Genomic DNA, 12753 nt, shown 5'->3' on the forward strand with positions numbered 1-12753 from the left:
TATATATATATATATATATATACACAGTATCCCCCACCCCTCCAATAGAATATAGTCGCTGGGAGGGGGGAATTAAAAGTTGAACACAATCATCAATGTTTTAATTAAGGAATGGATTAGTGCAATATAACGAGGGGGAAGTGCTGAGGAGAAGGGGGCGGGGCGAAGGGAGGCGACAGTTACTCTGCTTTGTGTGACATCCTTTGGTTTATCTTGGGGTGGGGTGGGGTGTGTGTCTAGGAGGGGGGAGGGGCGGAGCTTCAAAGGAGGAGCCGGAGATGGGTAGGTGTAGAAATAGAACCGGTAGAGCAGACATTCCCCAGCAGCACACAACGCTTTCAGGGGTTTTGCAAGGCGAGCGGCTAGAGCCAAACATGAGGCGATGCGTACATATAGAGCGTAGAAGAAGAAATGTTTTTTTTTGGTGAGATCGGTTCTCTGACCGGCCGCCATGTGTGTCTCCAGTGATCACGTCACACATCTGTCGGTCGGTCGGTCTGTCGGCAACGAAAACTTAAACGCGTGTGTTTCTTTTAAACTCCTGCTTTGAGGACTAGGTTGTGCCCGTTCTGTATGTGATGGGACTAGCTGCCTAAGGCTCTACCTGCAAGTCATAAGGCAAGTCACAGGGCACGGCGGAGGTGGAAAAACAAAGAAAATAAAAGAACAGCCCTCGCTCGATAGGCCAACAGAGGGCGCTGGAGTGTCTCTCCGCTGGGACCCGCCAGTGAACAACTCTCTCTAGAGCAACATCAACTACTTTCTCTGGCTCTCGAGATGAAATTGAATTTGGTCGAGAAACCCTGGCTTCATTAATAAAAAACACACCCGGGCTTTTTGGTATGTGTGTGTTGTTCATCCACAAATTAAACAGGCTTGCTAGCACCTCCTTGTGGAGTCCCGAGCAGAAGTGTAGGAAATGTTGCTCTAGGGAAGTTTGGTAAAAAAAAAAAAAAAAAAAAAAAATGTGAGTGAAAAGCTCCGTCATGGTTACAGTATTCCAGGTTGCAAAGAGGATGGTTTGAGATGAGACTATTCCTGTCAGAGTCAGTGTGGCACACGGGAGAGACGAGCTCCAACTTCCTCTCGAGCTGCTTGTGTGGTTTGATTGCCTGGAAGCCTCCTATCCTGAATAACCATCACACATATACCCATATTTTTATAAATTTATCCACGTTGACAACACACTCTCTCTCTCTCAGACACACACACACACACACACACACACGCGCACACACACACACACACACACGCACACGCACACATCTGAGACAAATTCAAATCAGGAGAAATCATATGACACTCTCCATTAGCTGCTCCTTCACCCCGGCTGGTTCGACGCCATTAACTTTGAGCTGACATTACAGCGTGTTCCCTTCCCCAAAAGCACCTGAGCAGCAGACTGAGCCGCTGGCCAACAAATGGAACAAACACCATGGCGCTGCCGAGATGCTTGAGGGAAAGCAGGTCCTTGGGTTGTTCGCCCGCGTCAGCCTGGACGGACGGACGGACGGACGGACGCACACGCTGGGTGATGATGATGCGCCCGTGGGAACCTCCGAAGCTGACAAAATCCTATCCGTGAAGAAGAATCAACTGAAAAACGTCTCCCCCTTCCTCGCTCCTCCAAACCGGGGGAATAGATTAGGTGCTCTGGTCACAGGTCACATTGTAATCTCTCTTTAGTCCACTAAAGGGATCTGTGCTTCATGATGTGCGTCGCCAACACTTTTTGCTTCGTGGCTCCTCCCCTTTGCCAAAACCTCTGCCGTGCCTCAAACCCCGCCCCCTCTCGGAAGAAGGGGGGGGGGGGGGGGAGGGGGAGCTACGTGTTGATTAATTAAGTGTGTGTGGCGCCCCCTACTGCAGGTTCTTCAGGATGCGTCCGTAGCGGAAGTCGTAGACGTGTCGGCAGAGGTACACCAGCTCGGGGTCGACGTCCGTGGGCACACAGCGGTGGGAGGGGGGGGCGAAGTCCGGGCAGCAGGGCACCACGCTGGCACTGCCAGGGGGGGCGCCCTCGGCACGCCGCTTCACCAAGGCACAAAATCTACCACGACACACACAGAGACACACACACACACACACACACACACACACACACACACACACACGCACACACACGGGATGAATCAAAGGAGGCACTCTTGAGTCTCTGCTATCTGCGGTGAAGTCAAGCACACTACAAAGGTATCTCTCAGCAGCTACCTCCCTTCAAATGAAGCGGGTGAGCTGGAAAACAGAGATGCTCACAAATCACTTGTAACCAGTGCGTTCTTCGCAGCCTCGTCTCCACCGGCACTCGGCGACAGTTGCCGTGTCGTACCGACGTGTGACACCGCATGCAGGAGGAGCAGGCTTCCACACATGCAGGAGGAGCAGGCTTCCACACATGCAGGAGGAGCAGGCTTCCACACATGCAGGAGGAGCAGGCTTCCACACATGCAGGAGGAGCAGGCTTCCACACATGCAGGAGGAGCAGGCTTCACCGCATGCAGGAGGAGCAGGCTTCCACACATGCAGGAGGAGCAGGCTTCCACACATGCAGGAGGAGCAGGCTTCCACACATGCAGGAGGAGCAGGCTTCACCGCATGCAGGAGGAGCAGGCTTCCACACATGCAGGAGGAGCAGGCTTCCACACATGCAGGAGGAGCAGGCTTCCACACATGCAGGAGGAGCAGGAGGAGCAGGCTTCCACACATGTAGGAGGAGCAGGAGGAGCAGGCTTCCACGTCTCGAGGAGATGAGGTGTTAATTGAAAGGAAAGACTCCAGATTGTTTGAGGAGAAATGCTGCTGACTAGTGGTTAGGTCCGTGCGTGTGTGAGTGTGAGTGCGTGTGTGTGTGTGTGTGTGTGTGTGTGTGTCTGTCTTTGTGTGTGTGTGTGAGTGTGTGTGTGTGTGTGAGTGTGTGTGAGTGTGTGTGTGTGTGTGTGTGTGTGTGTGTGTGTGTGTGTGTGTGTGTGTGTGTGAGTGCGTGTGTGTGTGTGTGGGTGTGCGTGTGTGTGTCCTTACCTACAGTACTGGGCTAGTGGGAGAACATAGCATCTGTCTTCTATGCAGGCCACACTGTTTTCATCCTGATGCCGAGAGGCGAAAATCTCATTCTGAAACAAAACAGTGATAGGATAAAACAGTGACAGGACGTCACGTCAAACACAATCGGGAAACACCAAGGAAACACCGCCGCCATCCGACCGCAAACAAATGACATTTTAATTGTTTGTGGGCAATAGAATTGTGCTTATGTGCTGAGAAACAAAGAGAGAGCCTCCGCTCTGCTAAAGACATCCGTCATCGCTGGCTAAATGAGCGGTGTTCGATTGTGTCGACTTCCCGACGGTGAAATTGCATTCGTCCTCGCGTGCTCCTTGTTTGTGCCAGACAGAGGTGGCAGAGATGTCATCGTTTCTTCTAGCGTTGTGATTCTCCTGGAGCTGCTTAACCAAACTGGCTTATTTCTGCTAGAATCAACAGCTCCAGCAGGGCTGCTGCCCAAAGGATGCTGATGATGTCGCCGGCAGCGATGACTGCATTTCGTTGCAATATTTGTTTATCGATCCTTTCTTTGTTTACTCGGTTGTTTACAATATCTTCCTGCGGGAAGGTGACGCGCGCGCACACACGCTATGCCGTTTGGTAGCACGTTGTCTGACCTCGCTGCCGTCTTGCAGGCCGACGTGTGTGGATGAAAGACTGGATTATACAGGTCATTAAGAAACACAGGGAAAATATACAATCAGAGCTCCTCACCTCACAGTGTGTGCTGGCATCTCTGCCTCCCTGCGTGTGCTCAGGGCGGTAGTACCAGAAAAGACTCATCATCAGCTCTCCTGAGGGGGGCAGAGTGACGTACACAAAGCACACAAACACGCATGTAGGTACAAGTTAGCCATTTGTGCCTTATGTCTCTTCGCCCAAAGGTTTGGACACACGTGATTGAATGCACTGCTTAAATGTAAAGCTTACATCCTTGAAACTGTTTTTGGACAAATATAAAAGTTGATGCACCATATATATAAATATATATATAAATATATATACAGTATATTAGGGATGCACCGATCGAACGGCACGTGACCGGAAATGGCCGATTTCCACGTGATCGGCCTCGACCGGTGATCTGCGCCGGTCACTCTAAATAGCCGATTCTGTGAGCCGATTTTCAAGTGATGTGCGCGCACCCAAAAGCAGCGAGACCGAGACGGATGAGTTGCAGCCAAAACAAAAGCTGCCACTACACACATGCCACAGCATGTCTTCGTCGGTGTGGAGCCGCGGAGGGGCCGGGTAGGTTGGAGTCCACTCCAGTCTGAGCGGCTCGCTTCACCTCACCCCTCTTCCCCGACCAGCTGCAGTCCACATCACCGCTGCCTGCTGCTGCTGCTATCTGTCAGTCACGTTGTAACGTGGATACAGCCAGGAGAGGACTTTTGTTTCGTATTGCGAATAGAACGACGAACATAATAATAAAACGCATCGGACCAGTGTGCAAGGTTTTCTGTGTGAGATGTTTTTTTTTCGAATGGCGGATAAAAAAAAACGGACTGTGTGTGTAAACTACGATATTCAAACTGAGTCAACTCAAACTCATTTCCTCATCTAGGCTACTCAATAACAGCCAAATCCACAACTGTAGAGTGGGCATGGCTTCGAAGGTCTCTGGGCTCCAGACCTATAGGCTATAAACTCCTTGTCCATGGATAACATTTTGACGTTTATTTATTTTATTTTATTAGTTTATTTGGCAGGGACATATACAAAAAAAAACATTAAACGAAGATATGCTTTGTAACAGATTTAGCCATAGGCTACTTTCCATCTGAAGCCCCTGTTCTGTTGCACCTTTTTTCTTTTGGAAAAGTAAATGCATGATAACTGTGGGATATACTGGAATTAATTGTTTTATATTCATTGTATTTACACAAAAAAGAAAAGCTCTGTCCAGTAACCTGGAACATTTTATTTTGAGATGTTTTTGAGTGAGATCATCCTACCTCATGCAAATGATAAGAAATGTGACATGAATGTTAATTTTCTATTAACACGTTCACTGCCGTGGACGAGATATCTCGTCAAGCAGAAACCAGCGGTTGACTGCCGTGGACGAGAGGTGGGACGTGGATCTAACCCTTTTACATCTCCTATAAAAATATGGGAGCCACCGAACGTGTACAACCCATTCCACCGACCCACTAAGTGGCGACAGTGCTCTCCAGACTAGAAAAAGCCGAGCCAAAACTGCAGGGGAAAGCGCGAGGAAACCATTCTCATACTGTAGAATGGTTTGGCGAAAACGCTTTCGCGCTGGCGCACAACGGTGGCGCACAACGGTGGGGGGTTCCAAAAATAGACTGGGTGCAACACACTTTGAAACACGCAGCATAAATAAGCCCAGAATCGCAAAAGCTTCATCAAATCTCTCAACCGAAACCCCAAGAAATGAGCGAGCCCATCCAGACTCGCCCGACGAGGGGCAGCCAGGCAGCACAGACAGCAGAAACTCGCTTGTGACACACCCGCTGCAGCCACGGAGGGAGGAGAACAGTTTGAAGGAGAGGGGGGTTTCCTGCTGTTATGGAGGAAATTACTGTTCAAAACTATTGTTTAGATGTCTGACGTCTTACTGATGCCAAAAATAAATGGTTAAAGTGACTGTTCTATCGAATTTCACAAAAAGGCATTTATCTCAGCTTAAATTTTCAGACGCTGAAACCATGCTGTATTCAACTGCTAATGCCTACATAACTACTAACTCTACAAACTAACTCTTTTAGACAGAGAAAGCACACATTCTATTAGTTCTTTTGAGATATTTTGTGTTCACAAAATCCTAACAGAAAATAATCCTCGGCTCTTGAAAGATGAGCCAGAATCCTCAAAAAAAAACTTGGCAGAAGCTACCTACAGTAAAAAAAAAAACTGTTGGCAGTAGGGATGTTCATCAATTATCGAAAATCGATAATCGATCGTTAAGGATTGGAATCGATCCTGTGGCATTTGGATCGATTTTTTAATTATTAACTCATTGAATGCCAATGACGACAGCTGTCGTCAATTCAAATACTGACGTAGAGTGCCAATGACGACGGTTGTCGTCAATTGCGTTTTTTGACGGTGGGACGTGGATCAATCCCTGATACATCTCTGGTACAACTATTGTAGCTATTGGAGGTCTATAACCTATTTTACAGAACCCTTAGGTGGCGACAGTGCTCTCCACATAAGAGAAAGGCAAGGAAAAAACAAAGAAGAAGTCGTTATGGAAACGGAAATCGCATCGCATCCGTATGCATCGATATGCTGAAGCACGTTACTGCAGCTGTGCCTGCAGCAGCCAATCTGCTCCCACAATTGAGCCGCTCCGTGTCGGTTGCGACAGCAAATCCGCACATCCACACCGTGGAGTTGTTATTATTCTCAACTGGAAGCATCGTTGCCGGTGACAAACACACGCGGAACGCTGTAAAAAAGCCTGGCTGTTCCGCACCCTTCACTGTGCGCACAGCAAACTCAGCAGAGAGCCACCACAGACAGGAGGAGGAGTGTGCAGTTGAGGCGAGGCGGGGCGGGGCGGGGGGGGGGGGGGGCACGCAGAGCAGCACGCAACACCCAGACAGACCCAGGCAGCAGGACAGGATTGACAAACGCAAGCCAGAATATCCGATACCCACCAGCAGCAAATCAAAACCAGCAAGAAGCTGCAACCAGCAGCGCACGCAGGGGCCAGCGCTGCTGGTTGTAGCTAAAAATATTATTCTGCCAAACAAAATTCCCTGGCCTAAACTGTTTTATTGAAGGAAATTATTTTTGAGGTGTGACTACATTAGAAAAGATTAGCTTCAGAGTCAGTGATGTGCTTGAAATTATTAATTTCACAAAAGGCCAATTATCTCAGCTTCTAGAAAAAAATTGCTATTTTTGGATGAATCAAGCTATCTTCTCCGGCTCATAACTAAAGAACGGAAAATGGGATCAATAAACTTTTTTTTGCAGATGATAGAATAGAGTCTCATCGTTCTTTGTGCGTGTTCAGTGTTTACATAGTAATATCACACAATATTCTGTGGGCCTCGAGAAATCACTGAAAACGCTCTGAAACTCTGGCACTGGGAGCGTCCGTTCTCCAAAAGTGGCTGGCACTCAATGAGTTAAAAAAAAAAATTTTTTTTTTTTTTTTTTTTTTTTGGACTAGGTTTGGGTGGAATTCGTTCCTCCTCGCCCCACTCCATTGCACAGCCGACTAACGTGAGGTGGAGCTTCATATAGTCTCTAGTTTTCTGGCTGGGCATGGGCCTTTGTGCCAACAAAACTGTTTTAAACATGAGAAATTCACACCGGCATGCGCCGGGGACAGCAGTGTTGGAGAGGAGACACATTGAAATAAAGAGTTCATTGAGGAGAACACGTTGTCTTTCGTATTTTCTGCCATAGGCATTAATTTTGTTAAAAAAAAAAAAAAAAAAAATGAAAATATTGAAAATTTTCTAAGTATTAATAAAATCGATAATCGATAATTGATCGTTAATTCTCACCGATTATCGATTTTGGAAAATTTTCAAAATGAACATCCCTAGTTGGCAGTGAATGTGTTAAAGCAAAGTAAAAAAAAAAAAACATCAAAAAATATAACCCGTCAATTATTGTTCTTAGAAAGAAAATCGGAATCGGCCAAAATCGGTATCGGCAAGTCAGACTATTCAAAAATCGGAAATCGGAATCGGCCAAAAAAATGGCAATCGGTGCATCTCTAATATATATATATATATATATATATATATATATATATATATATATATACACACACACACACACACACACACACACACACAGTATGTATATATATACAGTATATACATATATATATATATATATACACACACACATGCATACACACATACACACATACATATTTTTGGTCACTCCATAATTTCATGTTATTTAATCATTTTGATGTCTTTACAATTATTCTAAAAGGTTAATGTGTCCAAACTTTTGACTGTTAGTATAGATCTATTCCTTTGTCCAACCCACCCAAAATCAACTAGCCACCCAGCCACCCACCCATCCATCCATGCCCCCTTACCTGTTTTGGGGTCCTCCCACAGCGCTGATATCTTGGCAACATATGGGAGGGATTTCTTCCTGGGGCCAGATCGTAGCAGCACAGTGTCTCTGACATGTATCACTTCACCGTCCCTCTCCACTCCTTCATAGCACTGCCTCAGAGCTGTCTCATCCTCCCCCTGAGACACACACACACACACACACACACACACACACACACACACACACACGCGCGCACGCACGCCCACCCACCCACCCACACACACACACACACACACACAGAGTCAGACACACACACACACACACACACACACACACACACACGCACACGCCCACCCACACACACACACAGAGTCAGACACACACACACACACACACACACACACAGTCAGACATAGCTCTCATTATCAAGACAGAGAGGAAGCGGTCAAACAAACACAGCTATCTGGTCAAAAACACAATTAGAGTATTATCAGGCAGAGTATTATCAGGCAGAGTATTATCAGGCAGAGTATTATCAGGCAGAGTATTATCAGGCAGAGTATTATCAGGCAGAGTATTATCAGGTGGCTGTGGCAATGTTATAAAAGGGAATGGCTCTCGGTAGAGAGAGAGACACAGTCAAAAGCCCTGTAGTCTCTTGCTCATCTTCAGTCTACACCCCCACACAGACAGACAGACGCGTATATAAACGAGCTCCCTCACGCGGGCAGAACCTACCGCGATGAAGACCTCCTTCTCCGCGGGCACGCCGACAGGCCGCCAGCCGTTGGTGGCCCGCCGGCGGCTGACCCGCTTTTGTCTGGCGCCGCTGAGGCTCGGCACGGGCGAGGGCTGTTTCTGGGTCAGCTGGGTACGGCCCATGGACAGGGAGCCGGCGGCGGAGGGCTCGGTGCTCTGCGGGCACTCCCTGGCCAGCTTCAACCTGGCCTGGGGCGGGTCTCGCCCAGACAGCGGGGTCAGCAGGTGGGGCCTGGCCTGCGTGGAGGAGGGCACGCTGGGGAGAGGGCAGCTGGAGATGGGCAGGGCGGGGGGGACCAGAAGGGAGGAGGGGCTGTGCTCGCCCTGAGGGGAGGAGTAACCCTCTGGAGAAGAAAAGAAGAGGAAAAACACATCAAAGATACAAGTGAAACCTCGAAATGAACAAACTGCAACAACAGTGCCTGTTTTATCAAACGTTCTAATTATTCATCAATCTATATATGATATGGAACTCAATGGGAAATTTAACATACAGGTGAGAAGCTCCTTATCAAACCACATCAAACTCATATCCCTGGGCGATGGGCTCTTGAGAGTTTGTGCCAAAAAAAACAGAAAGTCTGCACTTTTGAACAAAACAAGCTCGAGACAGACAGACAAATAACACAAGTCTGTGTGAAGTTCTGTAAGCAATCAGTATGCAAGTGTCATTTTGGGGTAAGTGTTTTCCCCCATAATTACAGATATGGAAAACTGACAGTTTCGTGCTTCATCATCTTTGGTTAGAAATGATAAAGTATAAAATGTATCAAAGAAGTATCACAGCGCCAAACGCTCAACCACCAACTCCTCTAATAAGAGATGCTGATGTGGGTGGTTAGCAAGTGTAAACAGTATTGGATTCATTTGATGATGTTGGCAATTGATTGAAGCAATAAAGAGAACTTGAGGTTAGGTTAGGCTTCTGCTTCAGCCTCCAGTAAGTGTTTGGATTTGATGAGAAAACACTGAAAAGGGTTAATTTCACCGATCTTCCCTTTCCCACACTCACCTGTTTTGATGCCGTGTGTGCAACCGGTGCATCCTGTGCTGAAAGAGCACCCCCTGCTGGCGACGGGAGGCATGGCTCTGTAGGCGTAGCCGCTGATTCGGCAGGCTTCGCTGTAGCAGGGCGAGCCCACCGAGCCGCAGTAGGCGGCGGGGTGGGCCAGCCCCGGGGCGTGGCTCACCCGGGGACCCAGCAGCTTGGAGCCGGACATGCGATTGGGGCACAGGGCGGGGGGGGCAAAGTTCAGAGGTCGCGAGGCCAGGGTCGCCGACGTGGTTCCAGTGTGTGCGGGGTGGGCGATGTGGACGTAGTAGCTGGAGAAGCAGTGGTCGGCGGTGCACAGGCAGGGGTGGGGGCTGAGGGTCAGGGCCGCGTGCGGGTGCGAGTGGGTCAGGGTCGGGGTCGAGGTCACGAGGCACTCGCGCTTCACGGGCGCCATGGCCGCGTTGAGCGGCTGATCGTCCGGGTCTGCGTAGGCCTGCTGGCCCAGGAAGAAGGCCAGGCGGTGGCAGTACTCCACCGAGCCCTCCGGGGGGCAGCAGTAGTACGGGCTCAGTTCGGTCTCCACCGGCTCTTCCTTCACCGGCTTTAGCGGGTACGCTAGCATGCTGCGCGACTGGTAGCCGGGTTTGGTGAGCCGGTGGGTGCAGTTGCCCGGCTCCCACTCCACGTTGGGCTCAAAGTCCGCCTTGTTCTCGCAGGCCGTGCAGCCGCCATGCTGGGGGGGAGGAGGAGCCTCCTCCACCTTGTGTTTTTGCGCGCGCCCTTTAGCTGCTTTGACCCTGGAGGCCTGTCTGGGGGTGGAGGCCGCAGCAGGAGCCTTGCAGTCTGTTGTTGTGATGGTTGCCGTCGGCGACGCCTTGACTCTCTGCTTACTGGTAGCGGAGGAGCTGGTTAGCTTCAGCAGGGCGGCGGCGTTGAGGCCAGCCAGTCGTCTGGGGGCGGGGGCGTCCAGACTCTCCTGGCTCATCATCCCCCCTCCTCCTGCATCTCCTCCTCGGCTGGCTTTGGTCTTCTTCGCCCTCTTGGAGCTTTGGCACGGTTCACGAGAAGAAGTGGAGGTTTTACGGACGCCGCCCCGCGAGGCCTTAGAAGAACCCGCAGGAAGCCCACTCCTGGCTGGACCTGCATCCGGGGGAACCGACCCCCCACCACCGGCGGGCTCTCCCTGCTGCCTCCTGGCCTGTTTGGATGCCGGCTGTTGGTCAGTGGCTCTCTCCAGAAGCAGACTGTTCACTGCCTCGGCGTTGAGAGAGGCTAGCCTGCGCTTGCGCGGTTCTGGGACGAGCACGCTTTCGTCGTGACTTGGGCTAATTGATTTCGATTTGCTTTTTGGTTTTATCTTCGTCTCTCGTCGCCCACTTTTGCCTTTGCTGGATTTGCGTTTGAGAGAGGGCTTTCGGCGACCGTCGCTCCTCTCACTTTCTTCAGAGCTCTCCTGTTCCTCGCCGTCTTCCTCCAATCGGGTGAGGATGACGTGGCAGCTAAGCGCCTCCCCGTCTGAACTCCCGGCCCTTCCTCGCAAAGGATACGACTTCCGGCCCCGTTTCTTCTCGCGCCTGCGGCCCAGCTTTCGGTTCTGATGCGAGCTTCTCCCTCTCCGGTCGGTCATCTTCTTGGCCGCGCCTTTTCCTTGTTTGACCACCTCGCTTATCCGCCTCGTCCTGCCGAATCGCAGCGTGCGTTCGGGCCAGGCCCCGCCCGCGCTGCTGCCACCATGTGGCCACCGCTCAGTGCTGCGGCTCTGCCTGAGGGAACCCTTCTGCCTTGCGTGAGTCATCACATGCTTCCTCACGGGGCCTGGAGGAGAGAAGACAACCAAGTCAAAATGTATCGACTAGCTTCTATAGACTGTTGGCGTAGAGACTAGCTTCTATAGACCGTTGGCGTAGAGACTAGCTTCTATAGACTGTTGGCATATAGAGAGTCAAACAAGAATACATTCACATTTAGTGGATAAAAAACCATAATGGGGAAGTCATTGACTTGAGCAGAAAGGTTTTGTGGTCACATTTATCATGTGATGATACGGTAAAGCTCCAGCTATTCGATGGCTGTTTTGGATTGTTTCATGATAATGTGTGGTAGTGAGAGTTTGAGGCTGCATGGGGGAAACCAATGGAGCCAGTCATTGATTGGTTGCACTCCTTGCCTTATTGTGCACACCTGTCTAATAGGGGTGGGAATCACCAGATGCCCACGATACGATACTAAAACCATACTTGAGTCACGATAGGATAGTATATTGCGATATGCTAGTATTGCGATATATTGAATATTGCGATATTTCGATATATTGGCCAACTCCTTTTGCTACCTTTCCTTGACCTCACCGGAAGTAAAACATGCATGTGTTTTTTTGTTTTGTTTTGTTTTTGCCCCACATGTAGGCTACATTATTAAGCTTCTCTGGACTCAATACGCCACTGCAGGTGCGGACTGCACCATCGGGCGCTTCTGGCAGATGCCCGGTGGCCTGGCATGGCATGGCCTGCACATGTTTTTTTTTTTTTTTTATATCGATACTGGGCGTCCAAATATCGATACACCATCTTGATGCTCTGATGAAGGCACATGCCGAAACGCGTTAGCCCTCAATAAAAAAAGAAAATGGAAATCTGAAGTCTTGCATCTCAATTTTTGGAGTGCTGCTACCTTCACTCTTGTAGTGAATTTTTTGATCGATACAATATCGTCAGGCAAAATATCGCGATACTATGGTGATCGATTTCCCCCCCCACCCCTACTGTCTAACAGCATGACAATGGGCTTTGCTACGGTATTAAGATCAACAGAGTACCTTATATAAAGCTACCTTTTTTAATATTTGTATTACTTGAAAATGTCTCAAATTAATCGATGTCCAAATATCCCTTTTATTTGTACAGAACTGAGTGTTATGCATCCATATATATGATACAAAATAAATACTCTCA

General features: G+C 49.3%; 1 protein-coding gene across 1 annotated transcript; it reads right to left on the minus strand.

The window, feature by feature from the left end:
• Nucleotides 1–1860: 1860 nt before the first annotated feature.
• Nucleotides 1861–11597, minus strand: LOC310782012 (bromo adjacent homology domain-containing 1 protein; the record flags this gene model as incomplete). The annotated part of the gene is made up of 6 exons (XM_083642660.1): nt 1861–2050; nt 3016–3107; nt 3754–3833; nt 8087–8246; nt 8788–9152; nt 9821–11597. The coding sequence occupies 6 exons, from the start codon at nt 11595–11597 to the stop codon at nt 1861–1863; spliced, it is 2664 nt and encodes an 887-aa protein (XP_083498786.1).
• Between the last annotated feature and the right edge of the window lie 1156 nt (nt 11598–12753).

The sequence above is a fragment of the Poromitra crassiceps genome (genome assembly GCF_964638095.1).
Source record: "Poromitra crassiceps genome assembly, chromosome: 9".
NCBI lineage: Eukaryota > Metazoa > Chordata > Actinopteri > Beryciformes > Melamphaidae > Poromitra > Poromitra crassiceps.